At 39.0% G+C, this 25196-nt stretch overlaps 1 protein-coding gene across 1 annotated transcript in view; it reads left to right on the forward strand.

Moving 5' to 3' along the window:
* Positions 1 to 2681: 2681 nt before the first annotated feature.
* Ube2h (ubiquitin conjugating enzyme E2 H) overlaps positions 2682 to 25196 on the forward strand; it is a 104906-nt gene continuing 82391 nt past the window's right edge. Inside the window, exon 1 of the mRNA XM_026392788.2 lies at positions 2682 to 3312. Coding sequence (XP_026248573.1) covers positions 3260 to 3312 — 53 coding nt within the window. The 5' untranslated portion in view covers positions 2682 to 3259. The remainder of the gene's footprint in view (positions 3313 to 25196) is intronic.

A 25196-nucleotide genomic window follows, 5' to 3' on the forward strand; every position in this document is an offset into this window, starting at 1 on the left:
CAAGCTTGGAGACCACACCTTGCTGCATTTCAAGATACAGCAGTCCCACCTTCTCCAGTGTTGTTCACATATTCTTCATCACTGACACATTGGTTATTTTTGCCCAGTACTTAGATCATAGCAGTTACAGTATCAATGAAGAATAAAGAGCCAAGGAACATGCCTAGGTCCCACTCCCTCATCCTCTTTTTCAAGTATCCCCTCTTTTTGTCTGTTTTGGACTCTATACTCTGTTCATCTACAAATGATGCCTTCTAAACTTGCAACATTGTTCCTTTCAGGTGAGAATGAGGAATGGAGGGTACACAGTCCCTGACCTATTTGTATAGGACACCATAGGCATACTTAACTACCTGCATGGTCAGGCAGGTGTTCTCAAAGTATGATGCCTATTGGAATCTTTTTTTAAAAAAATATTTATTTATGTATCTTTAGTTTTAGGTGGATATAATAGTTTTGTTTTTGTTTTTTTTTTTTTTTTTTTTTTTTTTGTGGTGCTGAGGATAGAACTCAGTGCCTCATGCATGCTAGGCAAGCACTCTACCACTGAGCCACCATCCCGGCCCCTATTGGAATCTTAAAGGCAGTGGTTCTCAAACTTTAGTCTGTATTAGAACCATCTGAGGAGCTTGTTAAAGACAGGGATGTTCAGGTCCCATATCAGATCTTCTGAATTGGAATTCCCTGGGAAGGTGCCTGGACATTTGTGAACTTAACAAGTTCCCCAGGTGATTGTGGAGTATTCTCAAACTTGAGAACCGCCGTCTTAGCCTTGGAGTGGGAGTTAAGCAGGTGAAGGAGAGCGGGAAAGAGGAGGTAGCAGCAACAGAAACTCAGGGAGCTTAGAGAAGACACAGTGAGGAAGACAAATCTCCACTCCATCTTTATCTCCCCTTAGTAAAGTGGTCAAATAGAGGGGGTTGGAAGTCTCTTCATGCAGACTTGTCCTGCTTCTGACAGATTCACCATGTGCAATAAGAAAGAGCAATGAAAGAAAACTCCTTTTGACTTTTAACTCCTTTAAAAGCAGTTAAAATAGCCATCTCTTTTGGAACACAGAAAGGAGGTTACCAAGGGCTGGGAGGAACTGGGAATGAGGAGTCATTGTTTAATGTGTACAGAGTTTCTGTTTTGATTGATAAAAATGTTTTGGAAATGGATAATAGAGATGATTAAGCAACATTAAATTGATTCAATGCTGTTTGTGCACTTAAGTATGGTTTAAATGATAAATTTTACGTTACATATGTGTTATAATTTAAAAAGCTGGTCTTTTTGAGAGATGGAATCACAGAAGCAAATGATGTACAACTTTAGCAGATTGCTGTTGCTCCAGGTGTGTGTGTGTGTGTGTGTGTGTGTGTGTGTGTGTGTTTACATAATGGGACCCAACTCATGGCACCTGATCTGACAAAGTACAAGCGTACTTATCAGAGCAAGGAAATAATTAAAACTTTTGAAAACAGAGGGCATTGAAAATCTGATCTAAATAGGGGAGATACCTGAATACCCTTTTCTGCTCCTTTTGTCTGGTTGGGCTCTCGGTTCAATATGACTCCTCTGTGCCTTGTAGAACAATATTTCACTGTGCATTGAAGTCACCTGGGGACCTTGTTCAACAGCAAATTCTAGCTTAGTAGATCTGAGATGAAACTCCATCCTTCATTTCTTTCTTTCTTTTTAAAAATATTTTTTAGTTGTAGATGGACAGAATACATTTATTTATCTTTATTTCGCTCTTTTGCTGAAGAGCGAACCCAGGGCCTCACACATGCTAGGTGAATGCTCTACCACTGAGCCATAACCCCAACCCCAACATTCTGCATTTCTAACAAGTTCCCAGATAATGCTTACACTATACTGATCCATACTGAGGGGACCATGTAAATCTAATCTTGGTTCACCACCATAGCATGCTCAGCTAAGTGATGGCACACAGAAGGTGCTTAATAAATAGTTATTGAATTAATGAAGGAGTCTATTAGGTTGGCACAGGAGTTTGCAGGGCAGAGTAGTCTTTGTGTTGAGTTACAGCATATTTGGGGTATTTCCATCAATCACTCATTTTGGGAAATTACCTCAAACTCTGCAGAACGAAGACGTTAGTACTCAATTATTTCTTTTCTTTTTTTTTTTTTTAAAGAGTGAGAGAGGAGAGAGAGAATTTCTAATATTTATTTTTTAGTTCTCGGCGGACACAACATCTTTGTTGGAGCTGAGGATCGAACCCGGGTCGCACGCATGCCAGGCGAGCGCGCTACCGCTTGAGCCACATCCCCAGCCCATACTCAATTATTTCTAGCCTTTGCACCTTGCAGCCTTGACTCTAGTCCTTGAAATAGTGGCCCTATCTGTACACGTGGAGGGTAACGAACCCTAGTTTGCAATCTCTGAGGAACCCTTGCCATAGTCCACAATTCCTGCAAATAAATTCTCTCCGCCCCACGAATGAGCAGAGTGTAGGGAACATGCCTGTGTGGGATTTTCCTAGCTTTTGGCACCTGAATAATTGACGCCTTGGCCTCCCCCAGATCCAAATAGCCTTTTTAACAGCATGTAACAAGGAGGATCGTAAAACAGGTAAATGTAATAATATTTCCATTATTTACTACTATCGTTTATGATGATGATAATGACAGTTAAGCGATGAAGTGTGTGGGGAAGTTGGGGGAGGGGCAGAGTATTGAGAGGACGAGAGAAAGAGGAACTACATCTCCCAGAATGCTCTGGGAAAGCACACGCCGCGGCGGCGCCCCACCTCTTCCACGACCAAACACGCCCATCTGATGACGTCACAGAGGTGACGTCACGGCGCCCAGAGAGAGGCTGGGGTAGAGAGGCCGACCGAGCAGGAGTCGTCCGCTTGTCGTGGAGGCTGCTAGGAGCCGGAGAGAGGGTGAGCGGGCGGGCAGACGTGCGAGCTAGAGCAGGCAGAAGGGAGCGTCGCGCCGCGCCGCGCGGAGGAGAGCCGGGGCCTGGCCGCGGCGGAACCACAGCCGGAGAGGGCAGCCCGAGCCGGGCGCCGCGGGGTCCCCACCCCCACTCGGCAGGACAGTGCCCGGTGTTTCCCCGTGCGGGGGGCGGCGGCGGCGGCGGCTGACGGGACCCGAGAGAACCGCAGGGGGTTGCCACCTCCGCCGAGGAGCCGGCGCGGCCGCGGGCTCCTCAGAGCCGGGGCCCGGGGCCCGTGACAGACCGGCCGAGGAAGGGAGAGAGGCGGCGGCGGCTCAGGCGACGGGGAGGCAGCGGCGGCGACACCATGTCATCCCCCAGTCCGGGCAAGAGGCGGATGGACACGGACGTGGTCAAGCTGTATCCTTCTTGGAGGGGGAATTCGGGCTGCGTGTGGGGGCGGTGTGGGGATGCCAAGGGCACCCCTGAAACCCAAGAAAGGGCCTTGAGGCACTCGAGGCCACTGTCCAAGTCGCCCTCCCTCCCCCAGTGCCTACGGCGGCTCCTTGGCACCTCCCAGGAGCCCAGGGCCTTTTCAGCTCCTCTTTATCTGCAGCACCCCGAAATATGTGTTGCTTCTCTCTCTCTGCATCCCCAGAGCCCGTGACTTTTCCTCCACAACGTTTGGACTCCTTAAACGGCTTTTTCTTTTCTTTTTTTTTTCTTTTTTCTTTTCACTACCGAAGCATCTTCAGGGTTTTTCTTTCCTGTTTGTTCACCCTGGATTTAGGTACTCAAGGTAGAAATTCCCTAGAGGGAAGCCTTTCTCTCTTGAGATGCCCCCATTCCTTCTGCTCAGTGCTTCTTGAACTGGGGTAACTAAAGCGACCTCCTTTATCCCTAATTCCTTTCTATATTAGGAAGAGAGTAGTCTGCTCAGGGCCCCTCTTCTAATAAAGAGCTCTGTGTGTTTTAAATCAGAGAGTCCTGTTAAGCTTTCTGATCTCTAGGAGAACCTTCCTGTTTTCCTTTCCACTGACAAAGCCTCTCCCACCCATAGTTGTATGCGGTGAGGACCCCCAGGCCCTCCAGCTAGCCACCCTCCATATTGTGGATCTGACAGCTGGGAGGAAAGAGAGAAAGATGAGCTCCTGGACAAAATAGTCCCTGTACTATCCTTTTGAGCAAAACTCCCTCAGCGAGGGTCAGGCTCTTTTAGACTGCCTGCCCTGTCTTGCCAAGTGACACCCTTTATTTCCTGTCCCCCTCCCCCCAACTTATAAACTCCAGGTTGCAGTGGGAAAGCTGTAACTGATAAGAGTCTTTCAGGCAGTGGTTTTGGTTGGAAGCCAGACTGATTATTTCATGACCAGCTAGAGAAATTCGCGAAGGTTCCTGAGACAAATCAAGGGATTCTTTTTTTTTGAGGGAGAATTTAGAGGGTGGGGTGAGCCACTGTTCTGAATAGCTAATCCCTAGGGAGAGGGGGAAGAGGGAATGGGGGGCGGTAGCTTGTGAAAGGCAGTTAAAAAGTCCTGTCTCCTGTTTCTCTTTCTGCTTCACCCCCATCCCCCCTCCATTTCCCCCTGTTGCAGGGTTTTGTTTATATAACTCAAGTTGTTTGGTTAGATTCTTCAGGTGAATTACTTCTTTTATTTGTTACTGTTTTTGATCTACTATTTTACCTCTTTGTAGAGATCAATGATGATTGTCAAATGCTTAGTATGGAATTTGGTAAAGTTTTAAAAAAGTAGTTTTTGTATATGATATGAAAGTGGGGGATGGGAGTGAAGTTGCCTGGGCTCTTGAGATTTTTTTTCATAACCTTTTCAGGAATAAAAAGGTGTTTTCTCCTTGCTAGGGATAGAGATTGGCTAGAAATTAGGAATACCTGATAAATTTCTAAATCTAGGGTTTCAAGTTTAGAATTTTTTCGGGGGTGGGGTGGGAGTAGTAGCAGGGATTAGGGAGCAGCAAATAATAATGTACCAAATATGTCTAGACACAAGTGAAAGCAACTCTTTGAGCTGTTTGTAGCTGTGATTGTTTTGTAAATGTGTGAATGATACTAGTAATGTTGGCTTTTCATAAGGTTGCAGGAAAACTTCTATTACTGTGTGTACATTTTACACAAAGCAGTTTGGGGTTTTATTTTTGTTTAGAAACTAGGAAATGACATGGTGGCAGAGTCTTGAGTTATTTTTATCTTCAGAGTTACTGTCACACCTAATGCACATTTCTACCTAAGGGATAATTGGGATAGAGTGAGGGAGAGAATTCCAGCTGTTTTTGATCTATGTCAGAGCCTCAAATTATGTACATATAGAGATTAAAAAAAAATCGATGATAAAGAGTGAGGCCTAACTTGACCTGATGCCTTTTCCATACAGTGCCTTTTGTTCATTTAGTAGTTGTGGCATCTAGAATGATTACCGCATTTAGAAGCTGGGGTGTGGGGGGGTGGAGAGGGAGAGGAAAACAGACAAAGAACAGCAGGGTGTCTTTTTTTCCCTCCCCCTAAGTGGCTTATTTCATAGCTTATTTTTAGTAGAAGATGAAGAAAGGCAAAGATGCATTGGCCTTCTGTTCTTTCCCCACCTTCCTTCTTGCTGACAAAAGAAAGCAGAGGCGCTTTAAAATTGTAGATCTCTGAGATAGGAGGATAATAGTCTGGGTATTTAAAAGCCAGAGGTTATCTTTATTTTGTGTTTATTTTCTGGTGTAATTTAGTTTGGAAGTTAAAATTTTTCTGCTTTCCTTTTGTGTGTGTGTGTATGTGTGTGTGTATGTGTATGTTGTGGGGGTGAGTGATTTTTGTGGCCTCCTTTCTCTCTTGAATTCACATTAGTAGGCCGAAATGGGGCCCACAATTTTTTAGTAAGATATATTTAGTAAAAAATTGAAGGGAAAATTCTGCAACCCATTACTAAAATGAGTATGATTGAGTGAAAGGGCTAAGGATTGGAAATGAAAGATGGTGGAGAGGAAGTGGAAATAAAAGGTCTGAAGGAATTTACATTACTCCTTGGCCCTCACTGCCCCTTGATGATTTCCTTGGTGTAGAGGCTGATAGCTGGTTTCATTGCAATCTCCTGTTTCAGCCCATTTTTGTCTTGTCTCCTGAGCATAATTATACCATCAGGATTTACAGCCTGGCAGGGAACCTATATAGTAGGAAAGTAGCGGTGTGGGGGTAGGGAAAGAAGAGGATGTGTAACTCATTGGCCACTGCTTTCCACCACCCTGCTAGATACCATCTCTGATTGTTTTTTGGAGTCAGTGATATTTCTTTTGTGACGGGTTGGTAGGAGGAGAGCTGACTCCCAAGTTATGCAGGGAGTGAGTGTGTTTTGCACCGATGCACTTAATAATCTGCTGGGCGATTATGCTCTGAAACTCTGACTCATTCATTGTTTCCTTTCTGATCCTCTGCTTAAGGGTTGTGCAAACCTCCCTAGGAGCCTAGAAACTGATTTACATGACTTTTGAGTGCTGTAGTAATGTGTCCACATCCAAGAGCTTGCAGCTAGCCCAAATCCTGTGGAATAGTGTGGCCATTTGTCTGCAAAGTCAGGTGGATTGGTGATCCTCTGCTGTTCTCAACCTGGCAACCTCTGAGGTTTTCCATCTTCAACTCGCTGATTTAGATTGCCTGAGAACTGGGACTCCGGTGACCTTAAAGCATGATTTGCCCTAAAGGAATATCGGTTTAAGTTCTCCCCAGTGGAGGAACAAAGAGCTCAGATTACATGGGTTTCCTTGTTGGTGGGGGTTACTCGTTTCACCCGGTTGCACAGCCCTGGTGATCCTTTTATCTGTGAACCAGTGGCCCTTGCTGAAGGCTAGAGCTGCTTGTTTTGGAAAAGCGTATGCAGGCAAAAGGCCGCAGGCAGAGCTCCTTGCAGCTCATTGGTTGCTCTGTTACTACCCGGAAAAGGAGGAGGGGTGGAGCTACTAAACAGCTGATGGAGTGTGTGACAAGAGTGTGTTTACATACAAAAGAGGTGGGGGCTGGGGAGACCTTGTGAGCTGGACCAAAGTGTGTTTTTAAGAGGTAATAATAGGAAAACCTGACTTGTTAGCGAATAAGAAATGTTCAGGAAAATTAAGACTAGAAAAGCAGATCTATTTATAATGGAGACTTGGCATACACATATTTGTTACTGTTGTAAGATTTGGAAACTTAGAATACCAAGAGTTTTCAAAGACTCTATTTTTCAGAGAGAGCTCAGTAACAAAATAGGATATGCTACTTCAAATGTACCTAACTGACTCATAGGGAGGGATTCAAAAGTATGTTAGAAATGTAAGCTCCCCTCTCAAAAGCTTCAACAGTGATGAAAGGGGCAGTGTATACTGTACTTACAAATGGCATGAGTTTTACAGAATTGCTTTAGGGTTTCTGTAACAAATTTAATGTTTGAACACCCCTTTTGTGCCAGTCCAGACATGGATTTTTAGGGGGGTAGTAGTGAAAATTCAGTGTAAGTGGTCATGATGCTTATGGAATTAAAACAACAATTTTTTTTTTTTTTTTTTTAAATCAGAACAGTCTGTGTCAGGTCAGCTCTGCATGCATCACCTTGCTGTTTGGGTAACTTGTATTTAGTTTCAGAATTTTAATTACATGGAAAGATTAAGGGCTAGGGGATGTAGCTTATTGGTACTTGTCCACCATGCTCAAGGGCCCTGGGTTTGATCTTCAGCACCATCACCAAAAAGAAAAAAGTGTGCAGTGGGGTATTTAAAATATACTTTGAAAAACCTGAAACAAAACCAAACATTAAAATGTGTAACCATTTGTTTTTGACTTCAACTTTGGGATTTTGTTGTTAATGGATAGTTATTCTGTCCCTAAGTTGTCTTCGTTACTCTTTAATTTGTGTTCAAAGTATAGACAATTCTGTAATCTTTTAACTAGCTCCAGTGTCAATTGGGAACCTGCGGTTTGCCTTTTATTTCCTGTGGCCTCTTGTTTAGTGAGTTGAAAGTTGGAATAGTCTTATGGTCTTCAAGCTAAAAGTTAAAAGATTTGGCAACTCCCAGTGTTGTGAATTTGCTTTCCCTGCTTAGATTTTGGTGACAAATATAACATACTGGTACTTATTTTGGTTAAGCAGGAACCTACATGAGTAAGCATTGACAACTTCAGAACATCTGATTCCTGCAGTGCATTTACACACAAGCCTAAAAATTACAAGCCTAAAAATTCAGCTTTTAGAGGGAAATAATCTATTGCAGATGTGACCCATGAAAGTCCCTTTCCCTGTTTCTGTGCATGCATTAAAACAATCTACCTTTGTTGGTTTTTCTAGCATTGTGATTTTCAAGCTCCTTCACCAGTGTTTTTCACATATATACATACACTATATACATACACTTGTTATTTTGGTTATTATTAACAGATTTAATGGTTCTAAGAGCTATTGTTTTTTTAGGCTTGCAGGGCTTTACAATGTAATAGCATTTTACCTATAGACTCAGAGTATATGTTTTAATAAAATAGTAAAAAGACTTAGTTGGATTATAAAAGTAATAAGGTAATTGGGGAAAATACAGGTTACCATAAGGGAAAGAAAACAGTCACCCATCATCCTATCCTTTAACAGTAGTTCTTAAATTTCAGTTTGATCTTAATCACCTGAAGGGTTTGTTAGAACAGGTTACTGGGTCCCACCCCCAAAGTTTTCTGATTCAGTAGATCTAAGTAGTTCCCAGGTGATAACTGTTGTGCCTGGTCTCAGCACCATTTAATAATCATTATTAAATGTTAATTTTGGGGCTGGCGTTGTGGCTCCATGGGAGAGTGCTTGCCTTGTACGTGTGAGGCACTGGGTTTGATCCTCAGCATCACATATAAATAAATAAAGGTCTATCTACAACTAAAAAAATTTTTAAGAAGTCAACATTTTGCTGTTCTTTCATATCAGTCTTTTTACTCTCCCTAGGATATATTGTTTTAAACCTGTTGGTCATACTGTATGTGCTTGCTTTATTTTTGCTCAATATTTTTGCAACTTATTCCCAGTTAAAACCATTAGATATAAGGAATAGCTCTTGTAATATGTCCTTCCATAGCTGTGCTATTGATTTCTTTGCCATTTTTTATTGAATAAGATTGTAATGAACTTTGCAGCTCAGTGTTCGAGCACTTGTCTAGCATCCATGAGGTTCTGGGTCCATCCCCAGCACCACCAGAAAAAGAAAAAAAAAAATCTTTCCTCATAAGGCATTTTCTTAAGGTTATTCCTATTTTCCAGAAATGAAATTCTAGATTTTGAAAAGCAGAAATTTGAATTAAAATATTTAATTGAAAAATAGGTCCCACATTGAGTGGCCTCATTTATTTTGTTGCAATTTATTTATTAAAAAATGTTTTTAGTTGTAGATGAACACACAGTATCTTTCTTTATTGGTGTTGAGGATCAACCCAGTGACTCACACATTTGAGGCAAGTGCTTTACTACCTACTGAGCTGCAGCTCCAGCCCTATTTTGTTGCATTTTTGTTGGTGTCATTTTGTTACAGAAACAGCCTGGAATAGTGATTAAAGATGAGTTCTGATTTCTTTGTTTTAATGTTCTTGTATTTTGTGTTAATTGTTATTCACAAATTAGGTATACTTTAGGTATCTACTATAAGTTGATAAGTTAGATATGTTACATTCATGAACACACAGCTCTGAATGGCAAGAGCTATAATATTAAAATTTTTGGTATCTTTTGATTTTTTTCCCTTTTCTAGTGAGATTTAATTGACATAATCTGTACATATTTAAAATGATTTGGTAAATTTTAAAGTTATAGATCACACACGAAACCTGTGTCACCATAATCAAAATAGGGAACACATTCATCTTCCCCCACCCCAAATTTCCTGTATCCCTTTGTAATCCTTTGTTCGTTCCTTCCAATCCTTGATCTGATTTCTATCACTATAGATGATTTTGCAGTTTCAAGAATTACATGTAAATGGAGTAATGGGAGTCAGAGTATGTATTTTTGTGTGTGTAGATTGTTTTGCTCAATTTTGAGATTCAGCTGTGTAGTTGATTTCTTTCTTTCTTTCTTTTTTTGTACTAGGAATTTGAACCCCAGGGTACTCTACCACTAAGCTACATCTTCTGTCCTTTTTGTTTTTATTTTGAGGTGGAATCTTGCTGAGTTGTCCAGGCTATCCTCCAATTTATGACCTTCTTTTCTCAACCTCCCCAGTTTTGGAGTTGGGATTATGGATGTGTGCCACTGTGCCCAGCTTTGAATTTTCTTCTATCTCTCTTTTTTTTTTTTTGTACTGGAGCTTGAAACTAAGGGAGCTTTACCACTGAGCTACATCCCTATCCCTTTTTTATTATTTCGAGACCGGATCTCCTTAAATTTCCTAATCTGTTTTTGAATCCTTGAATTTGTAACCTCCTGCCTCAGTCTCATGAGTACCTAGAATCACAGGCACACACCACCACAACTAGCCAAGAACTAAATTTTCATTGTGAAATATTTTTGTTTTGTAGACCTTTGAAATGGCACTTTTTTTGTGGTACTAGGGATTGAACCCAGGCCCTGAGCATGTTATATAAGCACTCTTCCACTGACCTACATCCTCAACCTGAAATAACATTTCCATAATTATGGTCACAAATACCTATTTAATATTTGTATTTGCTAAGAAGATTCTGGGGGCTGGGGATGTGGCTCAAGCAGTAGTATGCTTGCCTGACATGCGTGTGGCCCAGGTTCGATCCTCAGCACCACATACAAACAAAGATGTTGTGTCCGCCGAAAACTAAAAAATAAATATTAAAATTCTCTCTCTTCTCTCTCTCTCTCTCTTTAAAAAAAAAGATTCTGTCTTTTTGTAAAGATAAATACTTTTTTGATGATACCTGTATTGACGTGAATTTTTTTTTTGTAGTACAGGGTATTGAACCCAGAGTGGTGTACTACTGAGCTACACCCTTATCCCTCTTTCATTTTATTTATTTATTTGTGGTACTTGGGATTGAACCCGAGGTGCTCTACCACTGAACTATATATATCTCAAGCCCTTTTCGTTTTATTTTTTGAGACAGAGTCTCATTAAGTTGCCCAGGCTTGCCTTGAACTTGGGATCCTCCTGCCTCAGCCTCATAAGTAGCTGGGATTACAGGTGTGCACCATTGTACCTGACAGAATTTGTTTTTAACATGACATTACTTTAGCACCTCCAGTGAAATTTATTTTTATTTATTTATTTTTTTTTAAAGAGAGAGAGAGAGAATTTTAATATTTATTTTTTAGTTGTCGGCGGACACAACATCTTTGTATGTGGTGCTGAGGATCAAACCCAGGCCACATGCATGCCAGGTGAGCGCGATACTACTTGAGCCACATCCCCAGCCCTCCAGTGAAATTTATATCTGTTTACAAATACTTGCATAATACTCTGAATAGTATCTTCAGTTTTCATATGGAGCGAACTTAGGTAAAAGAAGCCAGTAGTAACTCAGTGGCAGAATCTGAAATAGATTTTAAGAGGTTAGGATATTCCTTAATAAGCTTTTCTGGAAATTTTTTTTTTTTTAATTTTAATATTTATTTATTTTTTTTAGTTTTCAGCGGACACAACATCTTAGTTTGTTTGTGGTGCTGAGGATTGAACCCCAGGCCACACGCATGCCAGGCGAGCACGCTACTGCTTGAGCCACATCCCCAGCCCCTTTTCTGGAATTTTTAAAAGTTTTTAATATGGTATTTAAAAAAACTTTTTGACCTCCCATATGAGTTATTTAGTAGCCTAATAAACATTGTCATAATAAAAAGCTGCTTTGTAATTGTTACTATTGCATTATCTGGTAAATTAAGAACGCTTGAGTTTATATTTGGTATTTTATTTAAAATAACATTACTGACAGCCAGAACTTTTAGTTTGGCTAACAAGAAAAAGAACTTGGTTTAAGTCTATTTTAGGTTGGAGTCAGTAGCACTGTGTTCAGTGAGTACTGTTTCACTGGTCAGACACAGGGATGGTGCTCTGAGCATGTAAATTAAAATGTATTTCCTAATTGCCCAAGTGGAGTTCAAGTGCAGTATAGAAATCTGTGCAGAGAAGTCAGTTTATGCTTTTTGAGAGGCTGTTGTTGGCATTAGTGATTCTAATAGCTCAGTATGACATTTGAGAGGAATTTTTAAAAATCTTTTATACTGGGGATTGAACCCACAGATACTTTATCTGAGCCCCCCAGCCTTTTTTATTTTGAGACAGGGTTTGCTAAGTTGTCAAACTTGTGATTCTCCTGCCTCAGACTCCTGAGCAGCTGGGATTGTAGGTGCATGCCCACCTGAAGTGTGTGTATTTTTTAATTGCTTCTTTTTAGTCTGAATTGTATTTTTATGGATAGGTTCTAAGGTTTTGTGTAATTCTGTGTACCTTACTAGATTCTTGAGGAAGGTGACTGGCTGTTTGTAGCCTGGTTCTTGTGGTAACTGCCTGTGCCCAACAGAACTCAAATCTCCAAGGGCCAAGAGGGTAGCTCTGTAGGACAGCTGTCTGCTCAGAGGATTGAAAGAGCCTTTTTACTTTCCCATGGAATGTAGGGCATTTAGTAGGTGGTTTGAATAGGTTCTCATGATTTGGCCTGGCCCTGTGTAGAAGTCTGGAAGGAATAAGGTAGAAGCTTGGCTGGACCTTGCCATATCACTCTTAGGAAGATGGGTATAGCTGGTGGGTTTGTCTTTGGGCTCATAAAAGGATCCTGGGCAGTAACACTAGGAGGAACTATAGTTAGGGATTTAGAAAATATTACTTAATGGGAATAAAGTCTTTTTTTCTTTTTGGTACTGAGAATTGAACCTAAGAGGTGCTTTGCTACTGAGCCACATTGCCATCCCTTTTTTTTTGAGTTAGGGTCTCACTGAATTACTTGTGGTGTTGAACTTGTGATACTCCTGCTCAGCCTCCTGAGTCACTGGGATTTCAGGCATGTGCCGCTGTCACACCCAGCTGAAATTGTGTTTTGTTCAACCTTCTTGGTTGCTAACTCTTTTTTTTTTTTTTTTTGGTAGTATTGGAGATTAAATCCAGGAACGCATTAACACCTAGGTAGGTCTACAGTCCTTTTTATCTTTTGAGACAGGATCTTGCTAAATTACCCACACTGACCTCAAACTTGTGATCCTCCTACCTCAACTTCCTGAGTTCCTGAGATTACAGGCATGTGCCACCTTGCCAGGTTTGGTTTCTAACTTTTAAACCATTTTTATTTTTATTGAGGCATTATGCATGAAAGGATATATTCCCTACGTCTGAGATCATTAATGTAAGTTATGCATCTTCTTTTTAGTATTAGGCAGTTTTTTCCATGTTTCATATTTTTATCATGTACACTTTTCAGGGTTTCTTGGATTATAAAATCTTAGTTGAAGCAATATAAATAGAAAACTAGATACAGAGTGTGCCTGGTTGTGACACTTGAGAAGCAATCAAGTTGCCACTCAGCCTAGTGAAAAATAAATTTTGTTGTTTTGTTCCATTGCTGCCATTGTAACTTTGGTTCTATGGATTTTGCTTTTTAGTCATTTGACTTTATATTGCATGGACAGCTTTTCTGAAAATTTGATTAATTAAGAAGTTCAGAGGTCAGGTGTGGTGGCACACGCCGACTCAGGAGACTAGCAGGAGGATCACAAGTTCTAGGGGCAGCCTGGGCAACTGAGCAAGACCCTGTCTCAAAATAGAAAGGACTGGGCATGTGGCTTAGTAGTAAACTTATTTTGTTTAGAAAACAAAACAAAACAAAAAAACAACAAAAAGTTCAGGTAAACATTTCCACAAAGTAGCGTTTATACAAGGTTGATTCAGTTAGAGTGTGTCCAACAAGTATAATATAGTTGGATATATTGTTTTCTGGTCTTAATATTGACTGCTGGTTGTTGAGTACCCTTTTTCTAATCTTTGAATCTAAATCTGCAAATAAATTATTAAGTCTCCTTGGCAACAGCTTGAAACTGTATAATCTTTTAGAAATATTTTTAGTTGTAGATGGACACAATACTTTTTATTTTATTTATTTTTTTAATGTGGTGTGAAGGATCAAACCCAGTGCCTCACATGTGCTAGGTAAGTGCTCTACCACTGAGCTACAACCCAACCCTATATGACCTTTTTATTTCACTCCCCAGGAAAGGAACTGGCTTGGTTGGTTGGGATTTTTTGTTTGTTTACACCAAATGGTCATTTTCATAGGCCTTAAGTTCTCACAGCTGTGAATTGGTAATTGGTCAGATCACTAATCCAAACTGAGTGTATCAAGAAATCATCCCAATTATGAAAATCAACTGTCTTCTATTAAGCTAGATATTAAAAATATTTGCAGGGCTGGGGTTGTGGCTCAGTGGTAGAGCACTTGCCTAGCATGCATGAGGCACTAGGTATGATTCTCAGCACCACATATAAATAAATAAAATAAAGTCTATTGGTAACTAAAAAAAAAATTTAGAAAAATTTTGCAAAAATGAAATCATCTCATGAAGTTGCTTTTGGGCAGTTTAGGTTCATATTACAAATTATATTCTAGTTGATGAACACAGGAGGGAATGCATTTTAAGTGCTTGTATTTTTTAAACTATTTACTTATTTATGTATCTTAGTTTTAGGTGGACACATTATTTTGTTTTTATGTGGTGCTGAGGATCGAACCCAGTACCTTCCACGTGCAGGGCGAGCACTCTGCCACTGAGTCACAACCCTAGCCCCTTTTAAGTGCTTGTATTTTTTGACATGAATTTTAGCTCTTTATTGTAATTTGCTGTATTGCTTAAAGTATATTTAGTATACCAAAATATAGAACACAGTGTGTTTGATAGCAGAATCGGCAGATGAATTGAGAAAACAAGCACCGATCTTGGCAACATGAACATTGTTAATGTCTGTTAACTTTACAAACTTGAGTGATTCAGTTCTCTCTAGCTGCCATCTTTTTTTTAATATACATTTTTTAGTTGTAGATGGACATAATACCTTTATTTTATTCTTACATGGTGCTTAGAATTGAATCTAGCGTCTCATGTGGGAGGAAAGTGCTGTACCATTAAGCCACACTCGGAGTGAGCCCCCCAGCCGCCATCTTGATAAGAAGGGGAAAAAAAAAATTCCTGCTTTTTGCTCCCTGTTGTATTCTAAAAGATTTTTTTTTTTTTTTTTTTTTTAGTTTTAGATGCACACAATACCTTTATTTTTATGTGGTGCTGAGGATTGAACCCAGTACCTTCCACGTGCAGGGCGAGCACTCTACCACTGAGCTACAACCTCAGCCCATAGTTTTTGTTTTATGTAGTGCTGTGGCTGGAGCTGAGGGCCTTGCATATACTAGTGCTCTACCATTGAGCTATATACCCCCAGCCTTAAAACCTTAAGGATTTTTGGAAAACCATCTACCTTTTTTTTGTTAGATTTGTTCTGTAGTTGGAAGAAATAGACCTCTGAATATGTTCTTTAGTCAGATTATCTGAATTGTTTAGCATTTTTTTTCTGACAGTAAAGAAAAGTAGCTCTTGGGCTGGGGATGTGGCTCAAGCGGTAGCGCGCTCGCCTGGCATGCATGTGCCCCGGGTTCGATCCTCAGCACCACATACCAACAAAGATGTTGTGTCCAATGAAAAAAAACTAAAAAATAAATATGAAAATTCTCTCTCTCTCTCTCTCTCTCTCTCTCTCTCTCCCTCCCTCCCTCCCTCCCTCTCTCTTTCAAAAAAAAAAAAAGAAAAAAGAAAAGTAGCTCTTAAATGCTATCTTGATTATCCAGTGACATATATATGTTTGTTTGTGTCATCAGTCATGCCTTTGTGAAAACTTAATTTTATCTCTCTACAGACTCCTGGATTAGAATAGTTAGAAACCATAGTCTTTCTATCTTTGAGTAATAAATGTGACTTCTCCCTTGTTTGTGATTTAGTTAAGGTCTTTATAACATGTAAACCATGCTGTATTGGAAAGACCACAGGTTGGTTTAAAAAGAGTGCGATTTTTGTTCTTTCTTTCTTTTTTTTTTAATACTGGGGAATTGAGCCCAAGGGCATTTTACCACTGAACTACATTCCTAGTCCTTTTTTTAAAAATTTTGAGACAGGGTCTTGCTATGTTGCTGGGTCTGGCCTCAAACTTTGATCCTCCTGCCCAAGCCTCCCGAATTGATGGTATTATAGGCATGAGCCACCATGCCTAGCGAAGTACCATTTCATTCTCATTTTCATATATAGTTTTCAAATCTATGTCTGTTTTATATTAGTGTTCTTAGCTTTTGTTTTGTTTTTTTATGCCATGCTGAGGATCAAATTTGGGGCCTTGTGGGTATTACTAAGCATGTGTTCTACCACTGAGTTTTATACTCCCAGCCCCTTAGCTTCTACTTTTTAATTTTTTTTTTAATTGTAGATGGACACACACCTTTATTTTATTTATTTATTTTTATGTGGTGCCGAGGATCGAACCTAGTACCTCACACATGCTAGGCAAGCGCTTTGCCACTGATCTACAACCCCAGACCTAGCTTCTACTTTTGATTTCTAAGAATCAAGCAAGACAGTTAAACTCTTCTTGGCAGGAAAGTAACTTTAATATCTCTCCCTCTCCATCCTGCCCTTGAGGGGAAGATACTTCCAGATACTTTTTCAGTATCTTACATTCAAGCTTAATTAAAAGTAATCCAAGCTGGGCATGGGCACGTGTCCTATGCTTATAATTCTAGTGAATAAAGAGTCTGAGGCAGGAGGATTGCAAGTTTGAGGCCAGCCTCAACAATTTAGTGAGACCCTGTCTGAAAAGTAAAAAGGACTTGAGATGTAGATTAGTGACAAGCACCTCTGTTGTTCAATCCCCAGTACAAAAAAAAAAAAAAGCCAGATCCTTTTTCATAGGAGTTTGAAAAAATATACTTGGTCTACTTTACTTTGTATAGTTTGATAATATATTAAACTTATACTTGGTTATGCTAAAAATGTATAATAGTTTATAATTTTGATATGTATCCTATGAATATCAAAAATAACAAAGCCTTGGGGCTGGGGTTGTGGCTCAGCAGTAGAGTGTTCGCCTCACATGTGGGCAGCTCTGGGTTCAGTCTTCAGTACCACATAAAAATAAATAAATAAAACCAACAAAGCCTTAATTAAGTTTATCCTAACTATGTCACTGAAGTCAGACATCAAGGAATTTGTTTGGCACCTGAATTTTGTGTTCTTTATTGGTTCTTGGCTCTCCTTATCACTGGTGGATTTTTTTTCCCCCCTAAGCTACTTTTATACAGTCTGGTCAGTGCATTTGAGACTCAGAAACTGCCTACTGTGTTTTCCTTAAGTCTTCAAGGAAGGAAGTCTAGAGGTCTCCTTCTCATAGTAACCTCCTGTTGTCTCCTACAGGCAAGGTAAAGGAGGAAGCTTATTGCCAGGATTAAATTTTAGCCCTGTTGTATCTTATAATTGAAAGAATGGATGATGAAATACCATGTCTACTTGTGCTTATTTTCCTTTTTTCCCCCACGCTAGGGATTAAACCCAGAGCTTTGCTCCATGCTAGGCAAGCATTCTACCAATGAGTGACAACCCTGTCTGTATTCTCCAGTTTTTGGTGACGTGATAAATGTATTCATGCCTTTGAACTGATTATCTTTTTTTAAATTTTTAAAAATTTTTTAGTTGTAGGTGGACACAATATCTTTATTTAATTTTTCCGTGGTGCTGAAGTTCCAACCCAGGACTCATATGTGCTAGGCAAGCACTCTACCACTGAGCCACAACCCTAGCCCCTGAACTGATTATCTTAATTGACAGATGTATATGTTTTTCTCTTTCCTAACTGGGAAATAGAATTAGAACACCTATTTTTTTTATATAATCAGAAAATAGTGTATGATTTACATGCTTTTAAATTGGGACTTATTACTCATTTAATGAATTGGATAAAACGTAATGGTTTCAGTCTGCCAATTCTGGCTGTTTTATTTCTTAAATGTCATTCTTAAAGTGTTTTGTCAGCTCAGATGAAGTTCTGATGACATCTTATTATTTAAAGTTAAATTTTAGTACTTATTATACTTACATAGATTTTAGTATGTTTTTTTTACTTGCAAAAAACCTGGATTGCAAATCGTAGTATTTGCAAAGCAGTGGTTGCTTTCTGAATGGAAATTAATAATTATGCTCTCTAGATAATATTATTTTGTTCTTCAGTAGCAGTTTCAGAGGTACCAATGCTTGGCTGTATTTCTTCCACTTGAGAGAATAAATTCTGGTAACTTTGTTTTTATTATTGGTAGGAAAAAGAGAGGCCAAGGTTGAAATAAGGAAACTACTTTTCATCTGGGACTTTTAAAATCAGTTTTACTAGTTAGTAATCACATTTGTTATGTGAAAATAAAATTAAAGTGAAATTAAAACATAGTCTAATAATCCCTCAGTTAATTATATTTATGAATATAAGATTCACAAAAAAAAAGACAGTAGGATGTATTTTGGTATCTCTTTACAACTATAGATCAGATGGCACATTGCTTCATGTGTGTGTGTTTGTGTGATGTGTATTTTTTCCCCTCAGTAGTGGCAATTGAACCCAGGGATGCAGGTGCTGTACTCCTTAGTTGCATTCTCAATGCTTATTTATGTCTTTTTATTTTGACATAGGTTCTTGCTAAATTGCTGAGATTGGCCTTGAACTTGCAATCTTTCTACCTCAGCCTCCCAAATCCTGAAATTACAGGTGTGTGACACCACACCTGGCTACATCTTATATTCTTGAGGTATCTAAATTTTAAGTGCCCTGTCAAAATTTTTTTTAAACATTTATTTTTTGAGTGTAGATGGACACAACACAATGCCTTTATTTTTATATGGTGCTAAGGATCAAACCCAGGTCCTGCCCATGCTAGGCGAGTGCTCTCAGCCCCCTTGTCAATTTGAAAAAGTAAAATAGCCCTTTAAGGTGCCTGATTTTGGAGGCTTTTGTCAGAATAGAATGGCAATATGCTGTTCCTTTCAAATTTTTTTGTATTTAATCACCAGAATTATGTTTACTTTTTAGAAGGTGGACTAGGATATGGACGTAATTGAGTAAAAGAATATTCCAGTGTCCAGGTAGGATCCTGTTAAAGAGTTTGCAATAGTTCAGTACTTGAGCACGTAAGTATTTTATCCTTATTCTTTTAGTACTCTCCAGATATTTTAAATGTATTTTTTAGGAAATTTAATTGCTAGCATTTTTCTTGATGTTTAGACTCTTGTCAGTTTTTCTTTGTTTTACAGTGGTATTATTTTAGTTTCAAGACAGTTAAGCATATATAAAGACTTTAGATGCCTATCAACCTCCTGGTTCTGAGGATTGAACCCGAGGGTGCTTTACCACTGAGCTACATCCCTTTTATTATTTTGAGATGGGGCCTTGCTAAGTTGCTGAGGCTGCCTTGAATTTGTGATTCTCTTGCCTCATCACTGGGATTATAGGCATGTGCCATCATGCCTAGTTGGTTTTTGTTTTTTTTGGACAAAGCATTTTAGATTTATAGAAAAGTTGCAAATATAGTTCAGAGAGTTCCTTTACCTCAGCCAGTTTCCTTTATGTTATCATTATACACTTGTGGTACATTTGTCAAAACTAAGAAACTAACATTGGCATGTTATTGCAACTCAGAATTTATTCCTCAGGATACCTGTTTTTTTGTACAATCTGTAAGTCAAAAGTATATGTAACCAGCTGTTTAAATTGGTTCAGCAACCCAGGTGATGCATTTTTAGACCTCTGGCTTTAAATATAATACTAACACTCAGATGTCACATAGGTGCTAAGTGTCAGCTGTGTGGCACATAAGGCCACCTTACTGACTTGATGACTCTGGGCAATGATTAACTGGTTCTTTGTCTCTCTGGTTCTTTTGCTCACCTTAAATTTAGTGCCCTGTGGGTCACATTCAGTGAACAGAGCTCTAGTACTCTTTCTTTTCTTTTTTTTTTTTTTTTTAGAGAGAGAGAAACTTTTAATATTTATTTTTTAGTTTTCGGCGGACACAGCATCTTTGTTTGTATGTGGTGCTGAGGATCGAACCCGGGCCGCACGCATGCCAGGCGAGCGCGCTACCTCTTGAGCCACATCCCCAGCCCTCTAGTACTCTTAAGAGAAAAAAAAAAGTATTAACTTTTTAAATAAAAATATAAGAATGCTATTTTTATAGTATAAAAGTTTTATATATATTTTAAAGATTTTTTTAGGGAGGGTGCTGGGGATTGAGCAAGATTTTTTTTGGGGGGTGGGTACCAAGGATTGAACTTGGGGGCATTCAGCCACTGAGCCACATCCCCAGCCCTATTTTTTGTATTTTATTTAGAGACAGGGTCTCACTGAATTGCTTAGCACTTTGCTTTTGCTGAGGCTGGCTTTGAACTCGAAATCCTCCTGCCTCACTTTCCACGCTGCTGGAATTATAGGTGGTGACCACTGCACCTGGGGAGCAAATATTTTTTAAATTTAGAAACATGTAACTTTTTCCAGATTGACCTTTTTACTTTCTTCAAAAAAATCTTAGTAGGGAGTAGCTAAATTCTGTACATCTGATCCATTCTGTCTTTAATTTGACCTTTGTTATCCTTGTTGTGTGAGGTGGTACTTTTAAAAAAAATTTTTTTTAATATTTATTTTTTAGTTGTAGGTGGACAACAGTATCTATTTTATTGCTTTTTTTTAAAGAGAGAGAAATTTAATATTCATTTATTTATTTTTCTTAGTTTTCGGCAGACACAACATCTTTTTTTGTATGTAGTGCTGAGGATAGAACCCAGTGCCTCATGCATCCTAGGCAAGCGCTCTGCCTCTGAAGCACAACCCCAGCCCTGGTACTTTTCATTCTAATGTATTTTATATTTATTCTTTTTTTTTTTTCAGTTTTTTTTTTTTTTTTTTTTTAGTTTTCAGCGGACACAACATCTTTGTTTGTATGTGGTGCTGAGGATCGAATCCGGGCCGCACGCATGCCAGGCGAGTGCGCTACCGCTTGAGCCATATCCCCAGCCCCTTATATTTATTCTTGCAGTATCTTTGCTTTGAGATGTTACAGCTCACTTTTTGTGGATTAAAAGCCTGGGCCATGTAGGTCTGTTCAAAGTTCTGAGATCATAGAGTAAATCCTTATGGTGGATTTGGGGTTGACAGGGGTTTCCTTCATAGCACAGTTTACATATGTCATAGGTGCCTAAGACATACCTGTTAAATGAATAGAATAAATAATATACTTCAGAGTTTCCCCCAAGTTCTTGGGTTGTTTTTAGACTGAATTTTGGCACTCATAATAGAAACAGTTTGGAAGTCATACTGAAGAGGTGCAGCTCTTCCACAAGTATAGGAATTGAAATTCTTTTTTCTTATCTCAGTACTAAGGGTTAACATGGAGTCTGGCATAGGCAAGGTAAGTGCTCTACCACTGAGCTACCGTCTCAACTCTTTAAATTTGTTTTTTTATTTTGAGATAGTCTTGCTAAGTTGGCCAGGATGGCTTTGAACCTGTAATCCTCCTGCCACAGCCTCCTAGTAGCTGGGATTACAGGCGTGTGTCACCATGCCTTGCTTGTTAACACTTTTAAATGAATTATTTATTTATTTATTTATTTTTTAAAGAGAGAGTGAGAGAGGAGAGAGAGAGAGAGAGAGAGAATTTTTTTAATATTTATGTTTTAGTTCTCGGCGGACACAACATCTTTGTTGGTATGTGGTGCTGAGGATCGAACCCAGGTCGCACGCATGCCAGGCGAGCGCGCTACCACTTGAGCCACATCCCCAGCCCTAAATGAATTATTTTTAATATATAAAATGGTCAATATCAAAAAGTACAACTCATTCTTAAAAAAAAAAAAATTCCTTTGAGTTCTAAAGACACTCTTAAAATCTCAAACTACTTTTACCAAAGCATTTGAGAAACACTACTCTAACAAAGACAGATTGAAAGGAAATTGTCCTCAGGTATGGTGGCACATGCCTGTAATACCAGCAATTTGAGGAGGATTATAAATTTGTCATGTTGTGATAAAGTTTCAGAAATTCTTTAATTTGTACCCAGCATACTGTCTGGCATATTAGTAGGTTCTTTTTTTTTTTTTTTAAATATACTTTATTGATCAACTTTATTAAAGAGATTTTCCTCTGTATTGGTATTGTGTCCTGTGGGTTTTTTTTTTTTTTTTTTAAAGAGAGAGTGAGAGAGGAGAGAGAGAGAGAGAGAGAGAGAGAGAGAGAATTTTTTTAATATTTATTTTCTAGTTCTCGGCGGACACAACATCTTTGTTGGTATGTGGTGCTGAGGATCGAACCCGGGTCGCACGCATGCCAGGCAAGCGCGCTACCGCTTGAGCCACATCCCCAGCCCCATTAGTAGGTTCTTTAATAAAATACTTGATGGGGCTGGGGATGTGGCTCAAGTGGTAGCACGATCGCCTAGCATGCGTGAGGCACTGGGCTCGATTCTCAGCACACATAAAAATAAAATAAGATATTATGTCCACCTAAAACTAAAAAATAAATATTAAAAATAAAATACTTGAATCAGATCAAGTTGAATTACACAGTAAATCATGAAAATACACATTGAGCCTGGAAGGGAAATTGTTATTGCATAAAAGATGGCAAATATTTTTATGTTAGTAAATAATGTCAAGTTTGCATATTTTCTAAATTCTAACAGACTTTTTTCCACATCTTAACATCTTTGAAATTGAGATTTCTTAAAATTGGTAGTGAGTCACTTTTTGCAGCTTTTTCCTTTTTGGTATTTTTATAAAGTAGTGGTGTGTTGTACATGTGACAAAGGATGGTAGTGACTGCAGAGAAAAGGAAACATCCTGGATTGTAGTTCAGTTCTAAGTTATAGGATCTTTCCCCTCCCCTGTCACCCTGGTACTGGGGATTGAACCTAGAGGCATTTCACCACTCAGCTACATTCTCAGCCCTTTTTACTTTTTGAGACAGGATCTCACTATTTGCTTAGGGCCTCACAAAGTTGCTGAGGTAGCTCCCAAATTTGTGATCCTTCTGTCTCAGCCTTCTGAGTTGCTAGAATTACAGGCATGTGCCACCTTGCCCAGCCAGTAGATGTTTTTCTTCTTGGGCACTGAATTAACTGGGCAGTTGACAATGGGCTCATTGTTGGAATATTCTACTCATAAAGCAATTATTTTTATTAAAAGCCAGAAGACTAGACTTAAATGCTATAATATACACTATTACACATAAAGCTTATACAAATCTTGTTTTTTATATATGTAAAGCTTGCTTTCTTGTTTAATCATGTTGTTTATGTTCTTGTCAGCACTTCCCCCATCCTTTCAGTAAGTTCATTTAAAGATGTTAACGAAGTCTGTTATTAACATTGGGCCTCTGTTCTGTATAAAAAAGAATAGGGTCATGACTTGGAGACATAAAGATATTATATGAATAATAGCACAGGAATTAAGTTTAAAACAAGGATAGGGCCTTGAGAAAATATGTAGTTTAGCCTATCGGAGAGGGCTTCCTAAAGGAAGCTGAATGTCATGGAGCAGGAGGTCCCTAATGAAATGGGAGTTGATAGGTGGCTTAGCTTGATTAAAGGACCCAAGGATGTAAATCATTCACTGTGGTTAGATATATACTTGTACTGAAGTGCAGGGTATGTGACCAAGATCGTGTGGGTTGCTTAAAGTGAACAGGCTGAGCTTTTGTCTCTTTCTGATCTGAGGAACACCCTGCAACCCATAGGGCCACACCTGGTACTTTTAGTGGTGTGATCCTTCATCTGTCAACCCAAGGAAGACTCTTGGAAAAGAAAGTACCCACAGAGGTGGTTGAAATTTGATCACGGGTTGGCAGGGTTTTAATGGATAGGAAAGAGTGCATGGAATTTTGTTGTATTATTTTGAAATGCATACACTTTCAGATATGTAATATACTTGAAGAAGTAAAATACAGAGGAATGATACAGGCTTTGGTCTTAAATTTGGGTTTGCATCTGTCTTTGCCTTTGTTTCCTCATCCAAAAAATGAAGAAAATACTTATAGTTTGAGGTTTATGTGAAATATATGTATGTGAATGTATCTTGAAAGTAATTGTTTGGTGAATAGCTCAGTTAGGAATTTAGTGACAGTAATGGAAATTTGGCAGGCAGATAAGGAAGGCAGGCTCTGTGGGACTCAGATTCCTTCTGACTGTCTACTCAATTGGATACTGTATGGCTTATATCCTAGAGGGCTGCTCCTGCCATCACATTAGTATTTCATGCAGGAGGGGGAAGAAAGGTGATGAGGAAGCCAAAGGAATAAGAACCAGCAGACTGCTCCCTCCTCACACCTGCCTTTTAAGGAACTTTGCTGAGTGTCCTTCCCCTACCAGTTGCACTGATAATCCTGGGCAATAAAGATCAACTCACGAACTCTAGCTGCAAGAGAGGTTGGGAACTGTAACTTTTTGACTGTGTTGAATTAAATTGATGTTTTATTAAATATGGGATTGAGTCTAGCAGGGTCTTCCATAGTGATTTTTTTAAAAATGTTTTTTCTTTCATTTACATTTTTGAGGGTGTTATTATGTAAGTCTAGGTTTTATGAAATGTCTCATGTCTTTAGATTTTTGTTCATGAAATTTATCTTTTGCCTTTATGTCCCATGTCTCTTCTAGGTTCTGTTTTGCTGGGAGATTGGGCTTATGTGATAAAATTATTTACTCTTAAGCATTAAGGGAGGAAAAAAAATAACCTGCTTATTTTCATTTATAATTTAGTATCTTCACACTCAGAGGACGTAATTTGGGAGCTAGTTGCTGTTGGAGGTTGGTACGAAAGGAGATAGCCTTGAAGAACAGTGCTTGAAGAACAGTGCTCTTGCCCTTGGCTCTGTGCTCAGTGGCCTGGAGGCTTTGGGGTTTTTACTTCCTTCTTGAGATTCTGTGACCTTATATATCAAATGAGGAGTTGGTTTAGATAATTTAAAATCTTTGCAATTTTGAATATTCTGTTTTTACCAGACCTTTTTCATGAAACTTATTTTTTGTGTATATATATCAGTGCAAAAGACCTTCATAGCCATATGCATACCTGATATTGCCTTTTAGGGAACATAGAATTGAAAAAAGTTATTAATTTATAACATCTTATTTTAAATCTTCACAGATAAATATGAGCCTTAAAATAGATAAGCTCTATAGTTTGTTACTTTGTGTGTATGTGTATGTATTATTTTTTAAAGGTAGTAGGGATTTAAGCCTGGGGTACTTTACCACTGAGCTTATAGCCCTAGCCTTTTTATTTTTGAGACCAGGGTCTAACTAA

Source organism: Urocitellus parryii, chromosome 3 (assembly GCF_045843805.1).
Source record: "Urocitellus parryii isolate mUroPar1 chromosome 3, mUroPar1.hap1, whole genome shotgun sequence".
Taxonomy (NCBI): domain Eukaryota; kingdom Metazoa; phylum Chordata; class Mammalia; order Rodentia; family Sciuridae; genus Urocitellus; species Urocitellus parryii.